The sequence below is a fragment of the Zeus faber genome (assembly GCF_960531495.2).
Source record: "Zeus faber genome assembly, chromosome: 18".
NCBI lineage: Eukaryota > Metazoa > Chordata > Actinopteri > Zeiformes > Zeidae > Zeus > Zeus faber.
In genome coordinates this window covers 17514651-17541953 of record NC_137210.1, presented here as the reverse complement: position 1 = coordinate 17541953, position 27303 = coordinate 17514651, and the positions used below count along the sequence as shown (strand labels likewise).

The 27303-nt window shown below is 42.2% G+C and overlaps 1 protein-coding gene across 1 annotated transcript; it reads left to right on the top strand.

Annotated features, from left to right (window-relative positions):
• Positions 1-373: 373 nt before the first annotated feature.
• LOC307244098 (sodium channel protein type 2 subunit alpha-like) lies at positions 374-27303 on the top strand (the record flags this gene model as incomplete). The annotated part of the gene is given in 23 exon segments (XM_080019128.1): positions 374-637; positions 3316-3426; positions 3672-3769; positions 3879-4007; positions 4563-4654; positions 5685-5960; positions 6119-6182; positions 6748-6889; positions 7807-8025; positions 10884-11120; positions 11217-11390; positions 11485-11841; positions 12429-12896; positions 15582-15723; positions 20056-20210; positions 20620-20793; positions 21646-21768; positions 23741-24016; positions 24137-24193; positions 24625-24766; positions 24853-24950; positions 25074-25344; positions 25874-27303. Coding segments are annotated over 23 exon segments (5244 nt in total). The 3' UTR covers positions 27049-27303.

Genomic DNA, 27303 nt, shown 5'->3' with positions numbered 1-27303 from the left:
TTGCACTTTGAGCTTTTATTGTTATTATATCTTTTTATCCGGTTTTTTTTCTTTTTGCTTTTATTTGTATGCTTTTATTATTGCTTGTCCTGATATAAATCATTTTATTTATTATGTAAACCACTGACTTAAGATCAGATAATACTTAATGAATCACCTGTGGGGGATATTTGGGTGTACAGGAATTGCACTTGTATGTGACATGTACCATCCAAATAATGCCAAACGTCTTGGTTACAATACTGCCGTACTTCCACTGCCGATTGATTGATTGATTGATTGATTGATTATAATGATTTTTAATCATGTTTATCCCTTAGCCCTTTCTTATGTTGGTGGCTGGCCGCTCGCTCTGAAGGTGCAGGATGAAAAGATGGCACAGCTGCTTGGACCACCAGGACCAGACAGTTTCCGACCATTTTGTCGCGAGTCCCTCCACGCCATCGAGAGGCGGATTGCCGAGGACAAGGCCAAGAAACCCAAGGGAGAAAAGAGGAAACACAATGACGAACACGGGCCCAAGCCCACCAGTGACCTGGAGGCGGGAAAATCACTGCCCTTCATCTACGGAGACATTCCCAGAGGAATGGTGTCCACACCGCTGGAGGACATGGACCCCTTCTACAAAAACCAAAAAGTGGGTTTGATTCTGTCATTTCTATTACTTTTTGTTTGGAGAAAGTCGTGTGATTTATTTTCTTCTTTTGAAAAAAAAAGTTTAAAAAAAAAGTAAATATATTGTGTAATACTATAATATATACTATATACAGTGAACTTTTTACATTGACCTTTGATATACAGCATATCATGATAAATATGTACATTGGACTTTGATATATATTATGAACATTGATCTTTGATATATAATGAATTTTGATACAGTATATAGACATTGAACTTTAAAGATATATGTATTTAATGAACTCTGATATAATTAACTTTAATATTTATATATTGAACTTAAAACTGTAAGATATCAATGTATATTGTATAATAATAATCATATCAATGTGTTTATATCAAAGTTCAACATGCATATATATATATATATATACAGGTACTCCTCACTTAACGACCTACCTGTTTAACGACCACTCGGACTTGAACAATACCGCGATGTGCGCGATGTGCGCGATGTGCGCGCTGCGTGCGCGGCGTCTCAGCGTCAAGCATCTCATCGTGCATCACCCTTTATATACTATATATACACTATATACACTATATACACAATATACACACTATATACATTATATATACTATATATACTATACACACTGTATAAAGTATATACATCTCATATCAGAGCTAACTATATATATATATATATACAGTATATATATATATACAGTATATGTATGTGTGTTTATTTATTTATGTGTGTGTGTGTGTATACGATACAATATGATCACAGTTACAGTGATTGACCGCTTATACTGTATGGATCAAAAAGCTTGGGACAGAGTCATTCCTATACATTCCTATTCCTATATGCTGTTTAAATAAATTACTTCAAGTAATCAAGTAGTTTGCTTACAGTGTTCATTGTGGGTCTTTTCATACATGACAACATATAGAAAAAAAATGCAACCACGATACTTCTATTTTTTTTTTTTACTTTACTCTACTTTATTTTACTCCTTTACTACTTTGCCTCGCGGTAACTCTGCAGTGGTGGCACTACGCCGGGGCTTGCAGGTGCTATAGCCCCAACAGGATTTTGTGCTGTGTTCGGGCACATCCCACAGATGCTCCATCAGATCGGACCCTAACCCCCCCGGCCATCCTCACGATGGAGAAGAAAACGTGATTCATCAGACCAGGCAATGGTCCAGTTCTGTCACTCACGTGCTCATTGTAGGCGCTTTCGGCGGTGGACAGGGGTCAGCATGCGCACTCTGACCGGTCTGCAGCTACACAGCCCCATATGCAGCAAGCTGTGATGCACTGTGTTCTGACACCTTTCTATCATAGCAGCATTACATTTTTCAGCAATTTGTGCTACGGTAGATCTTCTGTGGGATCAGACCAGACGGGCTAGACTTTACTCCCCACCTGCATCAATGAGCCTTGGGTGCCCATGACCCTGTCACCGGTTCACCGGTTGTGCTTCCTTGGACCACTTTTGGGCGGTACTAACCACTGCATACCGGGAACAACCCACAAGACCTGCCGTTTTGGAGTTGCTCTGACCCAGTGGTCTTGCCATCACTATTTGGCCCCTGTCAAAGTCTCCCAGATCCTTACGCTTTTATCCTATTTTCCTGCGTCCAACACATCAACTTCAACTGTTCACTTTCTGCCTAATATATGGCACGGTGGCCTAGTGCATTGCACTGCTGCCTCACAGCAAGTAGGTCCTGGGTTGGATTTCTGCCTGGGGCACTGTTAGCACCTCCCTCTGGAGGGTGTCTCCCGATTAGGGGCCTCTCTGTGTGGAGTTTGCATGTGGTCACATGGGGTTTCCTCCATATAACATCATAAGAATCCCCACTAGAAACATCATCTGACCAGCAATGATGTTGGAATTGGTCCCCGGGCACTGTGCTGTGAGCTGCCTACGGCTCCTGGCCTGCCCCCCAGAGGAAGGACAAGCCTCGATGGGGGAAAATGCAGAAAAGACTTTTCACAGCCTCCATGTGTGCACATAATGCATGTGTTGTGGTCTGTGACAATAACAATGAGAAAGCTTGTCCAGTTTAATCTTATCCCACCAATTGACAGGCGCTACTGGAACAAGATGAACAATGTTATTCACTTCACCCGTCAGTGGTTTTAATGTTGTGGCTGATTGGTGTGTACATACGTATATAGATAAAGCATGGGGACACACAGCAGAGCTGTTTACATATATATATATATATATATAAATAAATATATATATATATATATATATATACACACACACACACACACACACACACACACACACACACACACACACACACACACTGTATATAGTATATCAAAGTTAATTCTAAAATTCTTATAACGAACTTTGAATATTCTAACTTATGAATACTGGAGGACAGATGCACAGAATGGGAGTAAGGGATTTTGTTACAAGTATAGTGTTGTCTCTGGGCTGTTGTCTAGGTGACAGCAAGACAGCGGCAATAAAATCAAATTACAGATCCCGATTACTGCACCAGGATCTGTGACTTGTCATTTTTATTGGAATAGTGTGCTCCAGAGTTTAATAACGAAACATGTTTTTACAAGGGCAGATTTACGAATGTAGATAACAAGAGCTTGCCTCGAACTGAACTAAACCGTTTTGTCTCCCCCCCCCCCCCCTCTCTCTCTCTCCCTCCGCAGACCTTTATAGTATTGAACAAAGGGAAGGTCATCTTCCGTTTCAACGCCGCTCCTGCCTTGTACATCCTCAGCCCCTTCAACCCTCTTAGAAAAATATCAATTATGATTTTGGTACACTCATATCCTTTCATTAGTGCAATAACCCGATAACACTGATTGTGGTTATTATGGTTTATAGTAGAATTGCCGGCGGTGTTGTCTATCCACGTATCTTAACTGTTGACATAAAATGTTAGGGGCCGGTGAGTTGTTTACTCAGCTTCATCCGTGCATGCGTGCAGCTGGCATATCAGAGTTGGGCGTTCAGAGGTTGTAATGACGTGCTGATGTCAGTTTAACCACTTTCCTTGACGACCGTCGGCACATTTTTCAGCATGATGATCATGTGCACTATCCTGACCAACTGTGCGTTTATGACCATGAGTCAGCCGCCAGACTGGGCCAAGAATGTAGAGTACGTGTTGTTTTTTTTATGACGAAAAATATATATTTGTCTGATGTTTTTGCAGAATGAAGGATGTTTTACAGGGTAACCGACACACACATTTTCTATTCCCCCACAGGTACACATTTACTGCAATCTATACGTTTGAATCCCTCATTAAGATCCTGGCCCGGGGATTCTGTGTAGGAAAATTCACTTTTCTAAGAGATCCGTGGAACTGGCTGGACTTCAGTGTCATCCTCATGGCGTCAGTAATATAGGATATTTTTTTTCCGTCACTTAATACTTTATTCATATCGTTAATATTTAAAGTCAATTGTGAATGATTCATAGATTAGTAAGTATTAAATTAGTAAATTGCAAAAAATCCATGGTAATCGTGTATCTTTCCAGAAGGTTCATTTGATCAGCTCAATTTAGGTGTAGTCAAGTAAAACCATTGTAAAGAAACATGTTTTTATTTAAGGTCAGGTAATCCATATTCATCAACCAACAATAACGTTTTTCTAGTTGCTCTGGGCAACCAGATTTTGGCCATTGTCAACCACTTTTCATATCTAAAAAAAAAAAAAAGTGGGTTATACCTCTATAGGTTTAGAAAAACTTCCATTAAGGAAAATGAGTTATTCCTGAGCAATGATTTACTGTCAAAAATGGTAAAACAAATGAGAATATTGGAAATATTGGATATATATTGGCTCATTATCACTCTCAAATTTGAGAACATCTCCTAATGTATTGTACATATAGAAAGGATTATTTCATTAGTGAAACAACATTTTAATTGTGAGTTTCTCTGCAGGTTTGTAACTGAGTTTGTAAACCTAGGCAATGTTTCAGCTCTGCGCACGTTCAGGGTGCTGAGAGCTTTGAAAACTATTTCAGTAATTCCAGGTAAGACGCACCAGACATCGCCTCTGTGTGATGCCCCCCCCCCCCCCCCCCCCCCCAAAAAAACCTCCTCCTCCTCCTCCGACCTCCCTCACTTCCTGCTGCTGATTGCTTTTTGATGTTCTGTCATGGCGTTTGTATGCGACACTCGCTACCCCCACCCTCACCCACGGATTCCTGATATTCCACTGACGGCTCACTGAATAAGTGGACCTGGACCAGAACATTTAGGGATCTCCGGGCTCTCAAAACAACCTCAGTCTTCCCAGGCGGGTGGTTATTCAGATTATATTAAATTATTTTTTTATTATGAAATGTCAAAGATCCGGAAAAATCTATCATTTATTTATCTATCTCACTCAAGAACAAGCTGTAAACTGTCGGTAGGTAGTACCGTAATTACATAGTCGGGCAACAAAAATCAAACAGCGGCTCTTTGGCCTCTCTGAAAGCGGGTTGGGGTCCCAAAGCAGAAAAAAAATGGGGAACCAGTTCAGTATCTTTTATTTTTATTTATTTAGGCGGATGGCGTCCACCTGCGCCCACCCCGCTAGTTCCATCCCTGAGAGTTACAGACCATTATTCCATAATCCACCAATCTCAAGCATTTCAAGCAGGAATCAAAAGCATTAAAATGAGGGAGATTTCTTGCTTCAGACAGTTTTTTGTTTTTTTTAATGACATATTTTAAAGGAATAATTATTTGGGGGCGTATTTTGTTTTGCCTTGCGAGACCTATCCCCATGTGTTTATGCTGGTTACGCTTGTTCTGCTCCTTCTTTCCCTCCCTCTGCTTCCCCTTGGCCTTGAACGTTTCTTTGCTCTACGATCCGAGTGGGGTGTTGTTTCCGCTGGCCGTGGTTGATGCAGACGGCCCGTGTGGTCCCTCTGCTCGGGGTCCCTCGCGCCATGCCGCCGCTGAGCGTGTTGCATGTTGACTCCTCTTCATGTCCCTGGTTGATGGTTTTAGTCTTTTTGTCAGCGCCCAGACTCAGCGTCACTAACCCCCGGTGCCGTGTTGATCCCGTTGAAGGTCTGAAGACCATCGTCGGTGCTCTGCTCCAGTCGGTGAAGAAGCTTTCCGACGTCATGATCCTCACTGTCTTCTGCCTGAGTGTCTTCGCCCTCATAGGGTTGCAATTATTCATGGGCCATTTAAGGCACAAGTGTGTACGGATACCAAATAACGCCACCCTCCTCAACAACACCATGTTCAACGAGACTTTTGGGAAATGGACTCACCTCAATATGACGGAGCTGGAAGACAATATCACCAATTTCAACTTGACAGAGTACATCCAAGATAAGAGTGAGTGTTTTAGATTTTGCTCAGGGTTGTGCCACCCATACCAAAATTGCCTTTTGCCCACATGCTCTTGGCTGGAATTTTTTTTTTTAATATCCTCATGTTTACTCTTAATTTCCTAACAATATATATTTTGTTTGCGCTGACTTATTACCAACCAGGAAATCATTACTACATCCAAGGCAAACGAGATCCATTACTCTGTGGAACTAGCAGTGAGGCTGGGTAAGTTCCAGTCCCCAACACTGGCCTTTGTGTTTCCATGTTGTGCTAATATTGGGTTAGGTTGTATGGTGTTTGTGTGCCTGCACAAATGACCCATCACAGCAATTAGAGTGTGTGGAAAATGTTCTTATTTTTTTCCTTTTAATTATTATTATTATTATTATTATTATTATTTATTATTAGTTTTGGAGCCAGCACTACAAACTACTAGTATAAAGTAGTGTAAATAAGCAACAAATTGAGGCTATTAAAATAATCTTTCTTACTGCATTCAAACCTGAGATAACTGTTAAAAATGCAGATATTCCACATTGCACCTTAGGCAACTGTTTCAGGTGAATTTGACTTTTATTATATCGTAGAGCATGGAGGAACCTCCAAATGGATTGTTTAGAAATAAAGTTATATTTCAAACCTATTTATGATATATATTTTTTTTTTATTAAAAATACATCAATCAAATGTCAATCTCGGACGTGTCCCGATGTGCATATTAAGTGACCCCCACATGGGGTCCAGACCCCCAGGTTGAGAACCCCAGCATTACGGTGTGTTTCTGTTGCAGCCAGTGCCCAGAGGGGTACACGTGCCTCAAAGCCGGAAAGAATCCAGACTACGGTTACACTAGCTTCGACTCGTTCGGCTGGGCCTTCCTGTCCCTGTTCCGACTGATGACCCAGGACTACTGGGAGAACCTCTACCAGCAGGTAGGAGTCAAGAGCAAAATATATGGAATATAAATTAATTACACATAAAATATTAGATAGATAGATAGATAGATAGATAGATAGATAGATAGATAGATAGATAGATAGATAGATAGATAGATAGATAGATACACTGACAGACAGACAGGCAGGCAAGCAGATAGACAGACAGACAGACACATAGAACATTTTCTGATGCTATGAAATGGAGACCGTATACATTCTGTATTACAATACATTAAGTGAAGATGTGCACACATCTACGTGCAGGTGCGTTTGGACCGAAAAGCAGCAGATGAGTTCTGCTTTGATTCAGGGCAAACACAGAATGAATGGCGTTTAACAATTGAATAGTTTTCCCTTGAAAAGAGTTCAGCGTGGCCTTCCAATCGTAGCACATTATGCAACCATCCACCCAACAAAACTACCTGAAGGGACGGCCGATTATGAAGCTTTGTTTGATGAATAATGGATATACCTTTTTATTTGAACTTCTATGTATATACTGTATACTGTATGTGGAAAGGTGTAATATAGAGGACCAAGTTACTCAATTTAATTATTAAATCATTATACAATTCAACGAAGCAATCATTAAAATGTACAATTTTTCTTTGAAATATTCCAGAAAAACATGCCAATTATTCTTATCAATATTTCACATTATAGCCATTTCCAAAATAAAAGCTTTGCCTTTAATTCATTTTTAATTTCACAATATAAGTCTGAAAAAAACGAAATTGAATGAATGAAACTGAATGAAGCACTTGGGCATCTGGATATACATAGCGAGCCTAGACAAGCATTTTATTTATTTGATCACATATTGCATAATCATATTTTGAGTCATTTGGTCGTCCATAACAGCGGAACCCTAAAAAAAAGCAAGATATTTGTGTGGGGGGCTTCCTCTCCAGACACTGCGGGCCGCTGGGACGCCCTACATGCTCTTCTTCGTGCTGGTGATCTTCATCGGCTCCTTCTACCTGATCAACCTGATCCTGGCCGTGGTGGCTATGGCCTACGACGAGCAGAACCAGGCCACCATAGATGAGACGCTGCAGAAAAAGGAGGAGTTCCAGGCCATGCTGGAGCAGCTAAAGAAGCAGCAAGAGGAGGCCCAGGCACTTACCCCTTATGAATTATAAAATAATAATAAAGAACAAAAACTTCAAAGGCCTTTGATAAGATGGCTAACTCATATTCTACTTGTTATTGTCGACTTGTGAATTTGTGTAAACCCTGATGAAGGCTTTTTATTTAGGGACTGTTCCCCCCCCCCCCCCCCTCTTTTATGCATATAATTTAAAAAATTCCACCATAAATTAGTCATCTCAATAAAGGCTTTTCCCTTTTTTGCTTTGGACTTTTGTTCTTTTTTTGATATGTTAGATACTCCAGCAAGTATTGAAGGTAATACAGTAACAGTTACTTTTTGGCCTGAAGAAAAAAATTAGGAATCCCTTCAATATGTTTGTTATTTATTCATTTACCAAAGGTGGGTGGCCGGTGTCAAGAAGAACTATACAAATATTTTGTTGAACTTCCTGAGCACCACAGGTGGACATTTTCTGTTTTCTGTTTTGGTTTTTTTTCACATTGAAAAAAACAGCTCTGCTTTTTGTTCTCCGCCTGGATTCTGCAGATGGCGGTGGAAGCAGCCTCTGCGGGCGGCGAGGTGAGCGACAGAGAGGCCATCGCAGAGAGCTCCTCCGAGGAGTCCAAGCTCAGCTCCAAGAGCGCCAAGGAGCGACGCAACCGGAGGAAGAAGCAGAAGGAGGAGGAGGGGAAGGACAAGTTCCCCAAATCGGAGTCAGAGGACAGTGTGAGGAAGAGTCGGCGACACACCAACGCGCTCAACCACGACATGAGGCACTCCTCCACTCACCAGGTTATATATTATATCATATACATGTACTGTTTATACTGTATATAGTATATATATGTATATAAACAGTATATATATAAATATATATACTGTGTATATATATACTGTGTACTGTATATGTGTATATATATATATACTGTATACATACTGTTTGTATGTATGTATATATACAGTATATACACATATATATGTATATATACATATACAGTATATACAGTACTATACATATATAGTACTGCTCAATATGATCATTACTTAAAATCTGACAATCTCGATATATTCACTTAGAATTGTGTTGATGGGAATGTTAGGTCTGTTATGTAATACAGTTGGTATTACAAAATGTAATGGCCAAGTACACAGTATTGCAATGGAAAACTTTTCCTTCTTTCCTCCCTTTATGGTTCTTCAATTCATGCTATGGTTCTTCCATCGTGCCGTGAGAGGCCTAATGGAAAGCATTCCACTAGTCTGAAACAAACGTAGACAGGTCTCATGTCTATTGTCTCCCTAAGTTCTTCCAGTGTTCTTTGTTATACCTTTCATGTCGTTCATCATCGTTATTTATGGTTGGCGTCATAATCATCCTCATCCTCATCAAGATGCATTTTTCTTTTTTTGGCTTTTTTTTTTTCTCCTCCTTTTTTTTGTTTTTACAAGCTCCCCTTAAACCATGTGATTCATCACCGTCTTCATTATCATCACAACTGCTCCTTACTCCACGTCACCACGGACTACCATTTTTTTTTTCCCCTCTCGATGTTTTCTCATTATCACCGCCGTCGTCATTTTCAACGTCACCGTCGCCGCAGCGGAAGACGCCGCCTCCATCACCGCTGTTCTTTTTCTTGTTGACGTGCAGGATGTTGTCGATGACGTGCAGCCTCTGAAGAATGTCTCTCTTTTCTAGTCCTTCCTGAGTTTCCGCGGGCCCCTGTTCTCACCCAGGCGGAACAGTAGGTCCAGCCTTTTCAGTTTCAGGAGCCCGGCCTCGGAGAACGGCTTCGCCGACGACGAGAACAGCATTTTCGACGACAGCGACGGTAGCCGGAGGGGCTCCCTCTTCGTCCCGCGGCGGGCGGGCGAGCGGCACCACAGCACCGTGAGCCAGAGCAGCTTCTTCTCACACGTGCTGTTCCCCCGCAACGGGCTGAAGCACAGCTCTGTGGACTGCAACGGGATGGTCTCCCTTTTGGGCATAGCTTCGCTCCCGGCCACGCCCGTGGGTCTGCTGCTGCCCGAGGTGATGGTAGATATGGTCTCCAGCGACGAGAATGTAAGGAAGTGCGGCCCCGCCGGCGCCTGGAAGTGGTGGTGTGCTGTCGCCCTGTGCTGTGATTCTGCTTCTGTCCTGCTCGTTTTCCTTGGCTCGCCCATTCCATGTGTTTTATTTCATATCAAACCCATTAACGGAAAGAGAAACAATATACAATAATGTATCGGTGTCGATGACTGATTTTCACTTGAGTTTAATTATCTCCATGTACAGGGCCTGACACTGACTTTTGGAAGTGGTTGCCGAGTTGGCAACCATGCTTCATGGTGTCGGTTGCCAAGACTGACAAAATGGTTGCCAAATTCTTATCGTTTTCTAATTGTGTTATAATGTGATCCTATATAATTATAATCCATATTTCAATATTGTCACTTGTTTCACCATTTTTGGGTAAATCAATGGGCCAGGGTAACAAATTGCACCTGCAGAGGTTTCCGCAATGGCTCAAATCTTGTTGCCTGGGGGCATCTGTTATTGTCGGGCCCTGATGTACCAAAAACAATTCCTGGAGCCATTCATTAGTTTATGGTTCTTTATTCGTGCTGTTGTAAATAGGTTTACCTCCTGTCCGTAACATGTGCTTTTATCCATTTCCAGGCTGATACCATGGAAACCGAATGCAAACAGGGCAGATGTGGATCGTTCAAGGAATCTGCCGACTTCCTTGAAGGTCCAGAGGCAAGACAGAGAGCTTTAAGTGTGGCTAGCGTTATAACCAACACGGTGGAGGGTAGGTATTACACGCCGGGAGACATTTTGAAAAGAAAATAAAACAATGATGATAATATTGTATTAAATTGCAATACCTGGCTTTTGTCTCTTCTTAAGAGCTTGAAGAGTCAAGGCAAAAGTGTCCTCCTTGTTGGTACAAGTTTGCAGACACCTTCCTCATCTGGGAGTGTTGTCCGGCGTGGATGAAGATCAAGAAGGTGGTCAAACTGGTTGTGATGGACCCGTTAGTAGACCTTGCAATCACCATCTGCATCGTTCTAAACACCTTGTTTATGGCAATGGAGCATTACCCCATGTCACATACCTTCTCGACCCTGCTCTATGTGGGGAACCTGGTGAGTTGGATGCATCTTTCTATCTATGTATGTATCTATCTCCCTTTCTATCTATCTGTCTATTAACGGTTGGTATTCATTTCTTTTTCGGAAAAGGTATTCACCAGCATCTTCACGGCGGAAATGTTCTTCAAGCTCATTGCTTTGGACCCGTACTATTATTTCCAGGAGGGCTGGAATATTTTTGATGGAATCATTGTCAGTTTGAGTTTAATTGAGCTTGGCTTGGCCAACCTGTCTGGAATGTCTGTTCTGAGGTCATTCAGATTGGTAAGAGTAAACATAGACAAAAGTTGATACCCCACGGCGTGGCAGATAAAATCATTTGTGGAAAATACTTACAGTCCTTTGTGTCTCTCCACAGCTGAGAGTATTCAAGCTGGCTAAATCTTGGCCTACTCTCAACATGCTGATAAAGATAATCGGTAACTCGGTGGGGGCCTTGGGCAACCTGACCCTGGTGTTGGCCATCATCGTCTTCATCTTCGCTGTGGTGGGCATGCAGCTTTTTGGCAAGAACTACAGGGACTGTGTGTGTAAAATCTCTGCCGACTGCACTCTGCCCCGCTGGCACATGCACGACTTCTTTCATTCGTTCCTCATTGTGTTCCGCGTGCTGTGTGGAGAGTGGATAGAGACCATGTGGGACTGTATGGAAGTGGCGGGACCGACCATGTGCCTCATCGTCTTCATGTTGGTCATGGTCATTGGAAACCTCGTGGTACATTGTTATCATCTCTACCTTGGACTTAGTGGAAAAACTGTGACAGATTTAAGTCAGGGATAAATGTGGCAGATTCTCATTATCGCAAAATGCCCCTCGACGGGGACATCGGGACTTGTTTCCCTTCTGAAAGGGGTTCTTTTGCGATGATGCCAGGCTGGTTACACGTTATCCCGCTTATTACACGGCTACTGACTAATATTGATTTGAGATTATTTTATAACAAGTATGCCGAGTTTAAGAGCTCCAGCTAAGAAAAATTGTCCACGGCAAGGGAGCTAAACACTGCGTGAAACAAGGGATGTGAATCCGGGCGGAGAAGTGGTTGCCCGTGGCAACAGGCGTTCAACATGTTAACAGTCATTCATTAATAACCAACTATTGATTGGCCAATCACAATCAAGTATTCCACAGAGCCGTGTAATAATCTGATCTATTAGATTTCTCCAATGTCTATTAGATGTCTATAAGTCTGCATTGCAGTTTTGAAGCTATGATTCTACAATATTTATTAATCATGAAAACAAATTTACAGTCCGGACGGTACTGTCACTATGAACTGAGAGATTTTGTTGCGTGATCAGGTGCTGAACCTCTTCCTGGCACTCTTGCTGAGCTCCTTCAGCAACCTGACGTCCGAGGAAGAGGAAATGAACAACCTGCAGATCGCCATCGGACGCATCCACGACGGCATCGCCTTCGCCAAGTCCTTCCTCCGCCGCACCTTCTGCGGAGCGCTGCTCAGAAAGAGCAGGGCCAACAAAGGCGCGAGTGAGGAGGACAAGGCCCTGGAGAACAGCGTGGTTCCTAACCACACCGCCGGCGAGCACATCAAGGACTTCCCCATGAACGGCAACGGGGATGTCACCGGGGTGGACCGCAACGGCGGCAGGTACATCGTCAGCAGCATAAGCGACGACTCGGTGCTGTCGTTCATCAACAATCCCAATCTGACGGTCATCGTTCCCATCGCTGTGGGTGAGTCCGACTTCGACAACCTCAACACGGAGGACATCAGCAGCGAGTCCTCCGACATGGAGGAAAGCAAAGTGGTAAGAAGGCATTTGAAACCATTTTAAACGTGTGGGATTGATCTTAAAGCCGTGTTTAAAAGAATTGTGTGTGTGTGTGTGTGTGTGTGTGTGTATATTTCACTTTAACTATAACTATACATTTTTTTCAGATGTTTTTTCAACATCTATTTGGGGTGGGGGGGATATATATGCATGTGATGTTTGAGAAGAAATCAGATTGCTTCGGCGCGGCGGTCACGCTGAGGCACTTAGCTCGCTGTCCATGGTGATGAGGCATGAGCATGTGACACAGCGTTTCCCCTGGAGACCCGGCTTCACCGCGACCCCTTAATGAGGCGAGGCCATGGAGACAGGAAAACACCAGTGTTCAGATTACATTACGTGCCATTTAAGTCTGAGTGCTCGGGAGCTGCATCCTCCTTTTAAGGGGGCTGTTTGCTTTGTTGCAAATTAGGGGCGGATTTCAGCTCGCCCCGACTACACCGAGCGCGAATTAAATCTCGCTCGCGGATCATGCGACCTGGATTATTACTGCGACGACGCTCTGTTTCCCTATCAATGTGTAAAGGCGTGTTCAGTTGTTTTATCCAGATATTTCCTGATGATCTGTGACCTTTACTGCATTTTAATGCTTAATTGTAATTATTGTTGCTGATGCTTCACAGATACACTTTTCGGTCAGAGGATGATTGTAAGAACCCTTTTCCTGAAGATTGAGATTGCCTGTCCCAACCATCGTTTTTCGCCTTTTTTTTTTTTTGCACATTTTTCTTTCACATCACTCCCTTTATCTGTTTCGATTTTTCATCCAGCCCCCCGTGACGGCGCTGCAGGCCGTTATTATTGGCTTTGATTTAAAGTCAAACAGCTTATTTTCTTGAAGAATAAAATAAGCAGCCACCCACACCTTCATCGGCAACCCCTTTCTGAGTTGGTTTGTTGTGAGTATGTCTGTAGGGGAACTCGTCCATAGCCGCCAGGCACCGGAAGCAATTTGTCGTGTTTTATGGCTTTTGAAAACCAATCGGCCGGCGTGTCCACCTTAAAAGAAGCGCACGCGTTGGGGACCGACGCCACCGGATTTCTTTGTACAAAAGACTTATTTAGACTGTAGGTCTAATGCATAATGTCAGCACGAGTAATAACATTGCCTTCATACAACCAAACCCGGCGCAGCGTCGGTCCAAAGCGAACAATACATTTCTCCGTGAAGCGTGAATTACGCGGTATTTCACCCCACAACCGAGAGGCGCTGTAGCTCAAATCTAAAAAAGCGGCCAAATAGATAAATTGGAGCTTAAGTGGCAGCCAAAGCCCTCCAGAGGGGCGCGCTGAGTTTAGTGCTCCCCCATAGATCACGGAGGCCGCTTACGTCATGGTCTGCTCCGCATTAGCTGCTCCCAGGGCGGCCCGGCGCTGTTGCATCCCCACCAGGAGACAAGACACGCCCTGCAGGATGAGGGAGAGACCAGGACCGGGCTGTATCCTCCAAATCTAATATCACAATGTCGTTTTTTTTGTTTTTTGTTTTTTGTTTTTTTGACCAATACCTCAATATCGCCAGGTTTGGGATGACTATCGGCGCTTTCGTGAGATATTTACAAACAAGAAACAGTCATTAGCGATATGGATGTTATGGCCGAAGGTCTGGGAGAGGCATTGATCGGAGCGGCTAGAACAGCTTATACAGTTGGGATGAATCGCATTACTTTACCATTACTTTAGGCTGCATTACAGTCAAGCCAACATTTAACGACATCACAATATTACGACATAGGACTCAGAATGACAATCTGTTTATGCATTTTCATATATTTGTCGTGTTGAGGTTTGGCGCCTTGCTGTACGGTTATCATTAAAAAAAATCATCTGGAGGGGGGAAAAAAACCTCTGAAAATCCAAAAAATATTGATATGTTGTTTTTTTTAATAGCCAATTATACAGAATAATCAAACAAAACAGAGCAGAAATAGGAATATATGAAGAATATACAGTAACAATATATTTGAAACTCCAACCGAGGAATAAACTTGTATTTCTCACAACTGTCTTCATTGTATTGGAGTGATCTTGTTTTGGAGGGTTAAGCGGAGATGATCAGGAAACTAGGCGGCGGTTTTAAAACCAAACCTTCATTTTTGTTCCCAAAGTAGCAATAGAGCTCTGCTTTTTCGTGCTGTGAGGCGGATGTGGGCTCCCCATTCTCCCCCCCCCCCCCCACTATTCATGCTGGTCTTCTGTGAGGAACCCGGGCAAACATGTTTTCATGTCCATAGCTGTCTGACTTATTTAAACGTCCGTTTTCGACATGGGGTGTCACATTTGGGCGTGAAACGACCGAATCATCCGTGCCCCCGTCGAGCCGTGACAGACCAGAATGGAACATGCATCGGTGGATGCATGTCGACGAAATGCTGTGAATTCATTTTCATGTTAGGCCTTGAGCAAGACACATCTATCCCAAATTAATTCAAAATAAAATGATTTAAATGTCGAAAATAAATGTGTCTTGTGCTTTAGGCCTATCGGTGTTGACCATTCTGCATGACTAAATCTCATTCTCGTTGAATTAATGACAAAGTATATATACTTGCATAGGGCAAGTATATGTGTATCACTTAGTGTCACACAAACTATAAGTTACATTCTAAAAATATTATGGTTATTAATCACGTTATCCTCACGGTGTCATGTTCTTCCAAGGCTCCCCTGCAGTCAGCGCTGGACCAGGACCAGCTGAGCTCCTCTGAGGGCAGCACCGTGAACATCAAGGCCCCAGGAGATGGAGAGTCCCTGGACTTTGAGATGGAGGAGTCCATGGACCCTGACGCCTGCTTCACCGAGGGTATGGATACCACTGCTACTGCTCCTACAGTTACTACTACTGTTACTACTACTGCTACTACTCCTACAGTTACTACTACTGTTACTACTACTGTTACTGCTACTGCTACTGCTACTACTCCTACAGTTACTACTACTGTTACTACTACTGTTACTGCTACTGCTACTACTCCTACAGTTACTACTACTGTTACTACTACTGTTACTGCTACTGCTACTGCTACTACTCCTACAGTTACTACTACTGTTACTACTACTGTTACTGCTACTGCTACTACTCCTACAGTTACTACTACTGTTACTACTACTGTTACTGCTACTGCTACTGCTACTACTCCTACAGTTACTACTACTGTTACTACTACTGTTACTGCTACTGCTACTGCTACTACTCCTATAGTTACTACTACTGTTACTACTACTGTTACTGCTACTGCTACTGCTACTACTCCTACAGTTACTACTACTGTTACTACTACTGTTACTGCTACTGCTACTGCTACTACTCCTACAGTTACTACTACTGTTACTACTACTGTTACTGCTACTGCTACTGCTACTACTCCTACAGTTACTACTACTGTTACTACTACTGTTACTGCTACTGCTACTACTCCTACAGTTACTACTACTGTTACTACTACTGTTACTGCTACTGCTACTACTCCTACAGTTACTACTACTGTTACTACTACTGTTACTGCTACTGCTACTGCTACTACTCCTACAGTTACTACTACTGTTACTACTACTGTTACTGCTACTGCTACTGCTACTACTCCTACAGTTACTACTACTGTTACTACTACTGTTACTGCTACTGCTACTACTCCTACAGTTACTACTACTGTTACTGATACTACTGCTACTACTCATACAGTTACTACTACTGTTACTACTGCTACTACTCCTACAGTTACTGCTACTGTTACAACTACTATTACTACTACTTCTGCTGCTGCTGCTACGACTAATGTATTACTACAACTACTACTGTACTAATACTACTGTTACTACTACTATTTCTGCTACTACTATTACTGTTACTACTACTGTTACTACTACTTCTACTTCTGTTACTGCTACTACTGTTACTGTTACTACTGCTGCTGCTGCTGCTGCTACTACTACTGTTATTACTACTACTACTGTACTACTGCTGCTGTTACTACTACTGTTACTGTTACTACTACTGTTACTACTACGGCTGCTGCAACTACTACTGTTACTGTTACTACTACTGTTACCACCACTACTGCTGCTGCTACTACTACTGTTACTGTTACTACTACTGTTACTACTACTGATACTGTTACTACTGCTGTTACTGTTACCACTACTGTTACTGCCACTGTTACTGTTTCTACTACTACTGTACTACTGCTGCTGTTACTACTACTGTTACTGTTACTACTACTGTTACTGCTACTGTTACTGTTTCTACTACTACTGTACTACTGCTGCTGTTACTACTACTGTTACTGTTACTACTACTGTTACTACTACGGCTGCTGCAACTACTACTGTTACTGTTACTACTACTGTTACCACCACTACTACTGTTACTACTACTGATACTGTTGCTACTACTGTTACTGTTACCACTACTGTTACTGCTACTGTTACTGTTTCTACTACTACTGTACTACTGCTGCTGTTACTACTACTGTTACTGTTACTACTACTGTTACTACTATGGCTGCTGCAACTACTACTGTTACTGTTACTACTACTGTTACCACCACTACTGCTGCTACTACTACTACTGTAACTGTTACTACTACTGTTACTACTACTGATACTGTTACTACTACTGTTACTGTTACCACTACTGTTACTGCTACTGTTACTGTTTCTACTACTTCTGTTACTATAACTCTTACTAGTACTGTTACTGCTACTACTGTTGTTATAACTTTTACTTTTACATTTACTACTACTGTTACTACTACTATTACTGTTACTACTACTGTTACTGCTACTACTACTGTTACTGCTGCTGTTACTGTTGCTACTACTGTTGCTGTTACTACTACTGTTACCGCTTCTACTACTCTGGCTACTACTGTTACTACTACTGTCACTTCTACTAATACTGCTACTACAATACTACTACTACTGTTACCGTTTCTACTACTTTTACTACTTCTGTACTGTTTCTGTTACTACTACTACTGCTGCTGCTACTACAATTCTACTATTACTACTAATGTTACTGTTTCTACTATTGTTACAACTACTGTTTATACTACTGTTACAATTACTGTTTCTGCTTCCGTTACTACTATTGTTACTGTTTCTATTTCTGTGAGTACTACTGTTTCTACTTTTACTTCTACTACTACTACTACTACTACTGCTCCTACTACTGTTACTTCTGCTGCTACTACTACTACTGGTACTACTACTGTTTCTACTACTGTTGCTACTACAACTACTGCTGCTACTACTACTGTTACTATTACTACTACTTGTGCTTCTGCTGCTACTATACTGTTACTACTACCATTACGACTACTATTACTGCTTCTGCTGCTGTTACTACTACTAATAATAATACTTCTAATACTACTTGTGCTGCTGCTACTACTAATGTAACTACAACTGTTATTTTGTTACTACTATTGTTACTGCTACTACTACTTCTTTCTACTGCTGCTACTACTACTTCTACTAGTTATGCTGTTGCTACTACTATTGTTACTACTACTACTACTACTTCTACTACTATTACTACTACTACAACTACTACTACTGCTGCTGCTACTACTACTGTTACTACTACTTTAATGGTTACTTCCATTGTTACTGCTACAACTACTTATTTCTACTGCTGCTACTACTACTGTTACTACTACGACAACTGCTGCTACTACTACTGTAACTACTACAACTACTACTACTACTACTACTGCTGCTACTACTACTGTTACTACTACTACTGTAATTGTTACTACCATTGTTACTACTACTACTACTGCTGCTGCTACTATTACTATACTGTTACTTGTACTACTACTACTAGTACTACTATAACTACTGCTGATACTGCTACTGTTACTACTACTGCTACTACTCCTACTGTTGCGACTACTGTTACTGTTACTACAGTAGTACTCCCAATACTAATGTTACTACTGCTGTTACTACTACCACTTGTACTGTTGTTATTACTACTACTATTACTAATACTACTGTGACTACTGTTACTACTACTGCTACTATCATTACTTCTAGTATTACTACCACAGTCACATCTACTACAAATTACGACTACTACTTCTACTTCTGTGAGTTCTACTTTTACTACTGCTACTACTGTTGCTGCTCGTATTACTACTCCTGCTGTTACTGCTTCTTAACAATCTACAATCTAAATCTGGTGTTAGTTCAAGTTATTCGGATGCAACGGTTCAGTGGGCTCACGGTTCGGTATGTATCACGGTAATGTTACGGCTTCGGTATCTTTATATTTAAGAAAAAAATATTTTTGATTAAAAAAGGTAAAAGGTGTTAATAAAAATAAATAGAAGTCTGACTGTGGGGGGAGAGGCGGTGCAAGTTCATTTGTGGGTTGTTATAATTTGAATAAGTTAATCTGATTGGACAGGATAGTGGATAAGTCAAATATAAAAAAAAAAACAGGGCTGTAGTTAGTTATTTTTGTGCAGAACAGGTATAATGTCAGTATTTTCCACACATAAATAATAACAGTAAAATAACTTTATTGAAATAAAACCTCACAGTTAGACCAGTGCATGTGTGCCTTCTCTTTGTGAACCTGACGTGACATTGCCCGCGCTCCTTTTCAGCCAGGGCCCTCCCCGGCGAGGGAGGATCGTTGGAAATCTCTTACATAGAGGGGGAAACATTTTCCGGCGGCAGGGGGCGGCAACTTAAAAAAACAACACGACATAAAACCATAAAACTTGACCAAAAAAAGAGAACCGGCTCGTTCGCTCGACGTGGTGACCAGAAGTTCATAATACAGAGGGACACATTGCATACCTAGTTGTTATGTATGAATACTATATTTCCTCAAAAATTTTGTATACTATGATAAAACAGCAAAAATGCCCCTTTAAAAAAACAAAAAATCAATCGTATTATACGTACATAACATGTACATAATTATATTAACAGTTAACACTTCCAATTAAGGTTCAATTTTCCAAAGCTTGTTTTTTGGGTTTACAGACGCAACTGGATAGATCTGCTATATGCACACCATGCACGCGTCACCATGTGTTTTGAGGAGCTGTGTGATATTCCATTGACATCCGATATTTTGAATGTTCGATATTTGACATTTTATTCCCTCTTGTTTTGGCAGGTTGCGTGAATAAGTTTGCCTGCTGCCAGGTGAACGTGGACGTGGGCCGGTGGAAGATGTGGTGGACGCTGCGGAGGACCTGCTTCCACATCGTGGAGCACAACTGGTTCGAGAGCTTCATCATCTTCATGATCCTGCTGAGCAGCGGGGCACTGGTGAAGCACGCTCGTTTACAAGATCATACCAAATGTCTCTTCGTCCGGGTGCTATGGCAACTCTTTGGTGTTGCCGAATTACATTAAAATAATGAGTTGATGATCATATTTTAAATCACTGAGTACTCAGTGATTTAGTAATCAGTTGTGTACTGAACAGGATTAGGGCCACTCTAGAAAATTCTATTCCCATGTGATAAAATATAGGCCTAACATTAATTTTTGAATTCTGACATTCAGATCAAAAAAAAAAATCTGAATTGACTATAACAGGACTCATTTCTGGTAATCCACTGGATTATGTCATTTATTCTTAAAATATCAATGCGTTCAGTCACAAATCGTATTTTAAAGTACCATAATATAATGTGATATTTCATCCTGTGATGGCTGTGTGTTTTGCGCGGAGGCGTTCGAGGACATCAACATAGAGAAGAGGAAGAACATCAAGACGGTTCTGGAGTTTGCAGACAAGATCTTCACCTACATCTTCATCCTGGAGATGCTGCTCAAATGGGTGGCGTACGGATTCGCCAAGTACTTCACCAACGCCTGGTGCTGGCTCGACTTCCTCATCGTTGATGTGGGTTTCTCCCCTTTCTAAAAACATCTTTCTACTTACACAGGAAAGAGGATTTACACATTTAGGAAAAAAATATTCTGCACTAAAACAAAGTAATTTTACACTTTTTTTTCACAATTTAAAGCATAAAACTGTGTTTTTATTTGCTTAATTGTTGAAACAACATTTTGACTTTGTTTCAAAGTCATCAATGTACGCTGTAAGGTTCAGATTTTATTCAGAATAAGGTAATATTCCCAATATTGCAACTGCCATGTCAACACGATTTGTTATATTTGAGCTGGAGCCTGGAGCTTCAGATTGACAGAGCTCGATAATTCAATCATATTCTGCATTTGACACGGAAACAGGTGATTCACCAGTTGAACGAGAATGTGTGTGTGTGTGTGTGTGCAGCAGAATGATGAGGAAACGCTGAGACTTGTTAAAGTACCGCTATATAATATATGATATATAATCTTTAGGCTCACCCAAAGATCTGAATATTTTTTAACTCTTGGATGGGTGAAATCGCAGAAATGGGGACATTTGCAATAAAGGCCCACTCTGCCCCCGACCCGGCTTGACATCCGTTTAATATTTGGACTGTGGGATTGAGGCTATGTACAGTAAACACAGTTGCTGACGGACTCAAAGGAGCAATCGAAAACACCCGATTCAAAATATAATTTTTATTATGGTTATTCACCTTATTCTGATTAATGTGTGCATGAGGTCATCCACGGAGGCGTCGCTGCATCTTTTGATGAGAGAATATGTTTGTATGCATGAATGTGGGTACTTGCGTGGGTGTGTGTGTGTGCGCGTGCGCGTGCGCGTGCGCGTGCGTGTGCATGTGCGTGTGCGTGCCAGGTCTCTCTGGTCAGTCTGACGGCCAACGCCCTGGGCTATGCAGATCTTGGCGCCATCAAGTCCCTGCGGACTCTGCGAGCTCTGAGGCCCCTGAGAGCTCTGTCACGGTTCGAGGGCATGAGGGTAAGTGTCACTGCAGTCCACCATCCATCCTGGATCGCACAGAGCATTATCTGTTATGGCTCTCCGCAGACTTAACTAGAGGCAGGACACACAAGCTTTAGCAAGAAACTGGAAACTGCACGTACATAATAATAACGCCATGCATGTAGATGAGGCTTCCCTGTTCCATCCCGTTCCTCTTTCTCCGGTTGTGATTACGATGGCTTGCGTGCTTGTTTTATCAAAATTCGAAATACAAAATATATTTTTTTTATATATATATATATTTGCTAAATTGCCAATTTAACGTAACAAAATACTGTATATTGTCTATATTTGAAATATATATAAACAATTTAGATATATAAAAATATATAATTATATATTTAAATATATAATATAATATCCATATTTATATAATTAAATATGCATTAAAATATATAATTAAATATACCTATTTGTATATTTATATAAATTACATTACATTAAATGTAATTACATTTATATTTATATATATCATTTAATAGAAAAATATATATACATATTATTATATATTTCTTATGTTCATAATAATAATAATAATATATAAAAATACATATATTGTGAGGTGTATATTGTGATTTCTAACTAGCTCTTCAACATAGATGGATGCATATGTTACTGCAGCCACAATATGTCAGTGTTCAATACCAGCAGACAAGGAAACAGTGGTGATGGCTTATGTAAAAGTCGGGGGGTGGGGGTTGTAAGCTGTTGAAATCAATGATGCTGCTATCGATCAGCCGATTGCATGTTATGGTGACGATGACGACGGTCTCTCCTCACGTGGCAGCCCCGAATTTCCCCGTCTTTATGGCTATATGCTCTGAAACTGCACTGCGGGGACATTTTGTAACATGATTTATTTTTATTTTTTTCCGTTATTCACGTATTTCTTTGTTGTTGTTTTTTTGTCATTTGCAGTCAACAAATTTTGATTTCCTCTCTACAAGCCTCTACAAGGTTTTCTGTTTTAATGTTTCTCTTCAATGTAACATTAACTCACCACAATCAAGTACAGATGCATATCCAGTATTTCTCCCTCCTCTCCTCGTTCTTTCCTCACCGTTTTTACCTCGCGGTTGCTGTGATTGCAGTGTTTCCCAAAGAATTAGATTCTATTTGTGGTGGTAGCAGAAGAGGAGGAGGGGGTCCACACGCACGGCGCTTTTTTTGTTTCGTTCAATAAGGAAAATCGAGTAAAATAAAATGCATGGAAAATAAAAACACAATGTTTTTATTTGCTTTATTTGTCGGAACAGCTCCCTCTCCGATGTCTCTGTTGCGCCAGGGGATGCAAACCGCACCCCGATCGCTCCCTCAGAGGACACACAGACGACCCAAAACCTTCTTCGCGTTTGTGATCAAAAATATCATATTATTTTGGAGGGCTTTAACGCATGATATAGATCAGCTTTTTTATTATTCTTATTTTTCTAAAAAATAAAAAATAATGATTTAGATCCGGGCTATTTTAGATCTGGGGCTATTCATAAAACATCCCGTGCGTGATCATGTTCTTATTCATAGTGAGAGGAGGGTCTATTCACAGACAGGTCCGTTGTCAATATGTTTATGAGAGAGAGGGAGAGAGACAGGGAGGGAGAGAGAGAGAGACAGAGAGAGAGAGAGAGAGGCAAGGGCGGGTAGAGTGAATCAACTCTACAATGAAATAAGATTCTACCCATTTTAAATAGTTAAAAAAATAAAATAGAAAAATCAATAGGTTGCACTCAATGTTGATATTGTGGCAGGCCACCACAAATCAATCAAAGTATGGGAAACACTGGACTGTGAATGGGCTTTGGTTTCTTAGTGAGTTTTCTTGCTGATGCGTACGCTTCGCTCTGTGTGTTTTCCTTTATTTCACCGGAAAGAACCCCAGTGTTGTGGAATCTGCCCCGGGCACCCGTGTTTTAAGTATGGGGCGCGTTTGTTTTGTGTCGCGGCGCAGGTGGTGGTCAACGCTCTGCTGGGGGCCATCCCGTCCATCTTCAACGTGCTGCTGGTGTGTCTCATCTTCTGGCTGATCTTCAGCATCATGGGGGTCAACCTGTTCGCGGGGAAGTACTTCCACTGCGTCAACGTCGTCACGGGCGAGCGCTTCCCGCCCTCGGTGGTGGACAACTTCACGCAGTGCAAGGCCCTGGGCCCCGACAAGGCCCGCTGGAAGAACATCAAGATCAACTTTGACAACGTCGGCGCAGGGTATCTCGCGTTGCTCCAAGTGGTGAGAAAACTCCCGATTATTTGGGGTGAAAAACATTTTTTTTTTATGTAAACAGTTTTTTTTTTTTAATATTAGCTGCATTTTCAAGCATTGCCCATAACAATCTTCATACCGATGCAGGCTACATTCAAGGGCTGGATGGACATCATGTATGCCGCCGTGGACTCTCGCACCAAGGTAATCTCTTCTTTATTTGGATTCCCAAATGGATTTATTTATTTCAATTTGACGAAGAAAAAACTGTCACAAATGACAATAAACACATTTCACTCTGGTTGACTTCAGAAACTTCAAGAAAAGTCTGGTATTTTTTTTTTTTTTTTTACCTAATCCTTAATTTTAAGGTCTAGGTTAAAAAGGTACCGGAGTTTTCCTTTAGAATTTTGCGTCGCCGTTGAGGTTTGTTTGGTGGAACGCCTTTTAGATGGAAGCAAAAAGCCATGAAAATGTGATCAAAGACTGTTAAGTTGTGAAAATGTGTAATGGCCTTTTTTTTTTACGTTCATATAGTTAATTCATTGATATTGATATTGCAATAACAATTAATACGAATAAAAGCCTGCGGACAGAATGTTAACGCCGTTTTTCATGCTTTGTCTCGTTTATAGCAAGAAGAACAACCGGAATATGAGATCAATATCCTCATGTACCTTTACTTTGTGGTGTTCATCATATTCGGCTCGTTCTTCACGCTCAACCTTTTCATCGGCGTCATCATCGACAATTTCAATCAGCAAAAGAAAAAGATAAGTATCACTAAAATTTCATTTTAGTCGCGCTGCCCTTAACGGTCATTCATTTATTCTATTATTTTTATTATTCTCTTTACTTTGGAGGTCAAGACATCTTCATGACCGAGGAACAGAAGAAATACTACAATGCGATGAAAAAGCTGGGTTCAAAGAAGCCCCAAAAGCCCATTCCCAGACCAGCAGTATGTGAATATTTTAACTTGAAAATGACCCCTTTGTCATATTATTTTGTAAATACAATTCCTTTCCGGGTAGAATCTGAAATTGATTCTGGTTTTGTTGCCTCCTCTAAATCCCCGTCTCAGAACAAGTTACAAGGGTACATCTTCGACTTCACCACGAAACAGGCGTTTGACATTGCCATCATGGTGCTTATCTGCCTTAATATGATCACGATGATGGTGGAGACCGACGAGCAGACACCGGCGAAGATCTCCATACTTTACATTATTAACCTGATCTTCATCGTGCTCTTCACCGGAGAATGCCTCCTGAAGATGATCGCCCTCCGCCATTACTATTTCACCATGGGTTGGAATGTTTTTGACTTCATAGTGGTTATTCTCTCAATTATCGGTAATACCCCCCTTCTGTCAAAAATTGTGACGTTAAAGGGATTTTTTTCGGGGGAATTTGCTTTTTGATCATTTTGCCTGGATTTAGACAAGACGGTCAATACCTAGGCGAAAAACAGCTCATCCTGGGTGCCTGGTGGCTCAACCGGAGAAGCACGTGTACCATATAGGCAAAACACCTGCACCACCCTGGGTTCCAATCCAGCCTGCAGTCATTCGCTGAATGTCTCTCCTCTCTTTCTCCGCAATAAAAATTCCGATTGTGGGATGCTGAAATGTGTATTTCCCTAATTTCACAGGGGCTAGGCAAGGTGACCCCATCTCCTGCCCTGTATTGAGCATTGAATTGGTGCAGGTTTGGTGTGATTAGCGTGCATTGGTATTGACCTTCTCTTCTGAATCTGGCTGAAGATAGACAAAAAGCAGTTTTCCCCCCAAAAAATGGAGCATCCCCTTTTTTCGTCGTGTCATTGCATTTGTCTTCGCAGTTTCCTCTAAAATCTAACACATGTTTCGCTTCATTTCGCTAGGCATGTTTCTCTCAGAAATTATCGAGAAGTACTTTGTTTCGCCGACCTTGTTCAGAGTCATTCGACTGGCTCGGATCGGGCGAATCCTCCGCCTCATCAAGGGCGCCAAGGGCATCCGCACGCTCCTGTTCGCCCTGATGATGTCGCTTCCCGCCTTGTTCAACATCGGCCTGCTGCTCTTCCTGGTCATGTTCATCTACGCCATCTTCGGCATGTCGAATTTCGCCTACGTCAAGAAGGAGGCGGGCATCGACGACCTGTTCAACTTCGAGACCTTCTTCAACAGCATGATCTGCCTGTTCCAGATCACCACCTCGGCGGGCTGGGACGGTCTCCTGGCCCCCATCCTCAACAAGGAGCCCGACTGCAACAGGACGAAAGAGCACCCCGGCAGCTCGGGCAACGGCGACTGCGCCAACGCCACGGTGGGAATCGCCTTCTTCGTCAGCTACATCATCATCTGCTTCCTCATCGTCATCAACATGTACATCGCGGTGATCCTGGAGAACTTCAGCGTGGCCACCGAGGAGAGCGCCGAGCCGCTGAGCGAGGACGACTTTGAGATGTTCTACGAGGTCTGGGAGAGGTTCGACCCCCGCGCCACGCAGTTCATGGAGTACAACAAGCTGTCCGAGTTCGCCGACTCCCTGGACCCGCCGCTGCGCATCGCCCAGCCCAACAAGCTCCAGCTGATCTCCATGGACCTGCCCATGGTGAGCGGCGACCGCATCCACTGCCTGGACATCCTGTTCGCCTTCACCAATCGGGTGCTGGGCGAGGGCGGCGAGATGGACATGCTGAGGGCGCAGATGGAGGAGCGCTTCATGGCCTCCAACCCTTCCAAGGTGTCCTACGAGCCCATCACCACCACCCTGCGCCGCAAGCAGGAAGAGCTTTCGGCCATCGTCATCCAGAGAACATTCAGACGTTATTTGACGACCCGCACCGTGACGCTCAAGGAGAGCATCCAAGACGGAGACATCATCTTCGACAGGGGGGACGTTGTCATAGACAAGGACGGCGACGTTCCCGCAGCAGATAAAACTGACTCCGCGCCCTCCGCGGCCCCGCCGCTCTTGCAGAACAGCGTCACGGCGCACGGCAAACACAAATACGAAAAAGACAAAAGTGAAAGAGAGGTGATGGGGAAAGATGTGAAGGATCAGAATGTGTGACGGAAGGAGGAAGGCGCAGGGAGAGAGAGCTTTGACGTGACGACAAATTGTTTACAGCCTTTGAAGGTCATTAATAATCCACTGGATTCCCTTTGCTGTATGGATATCTCTGCCAAACTTAAAGCTCTTTACCGGAGTCAGGGGGGACGGTGCCTGAAAGAGAAATAAAATGCGACCCTTGGGAACGGGCGACACCTTGGGCATTTTCAACCGCTTGAAACATTAGTTGATGCTGTGTCGACTTGCGCAGCAAAT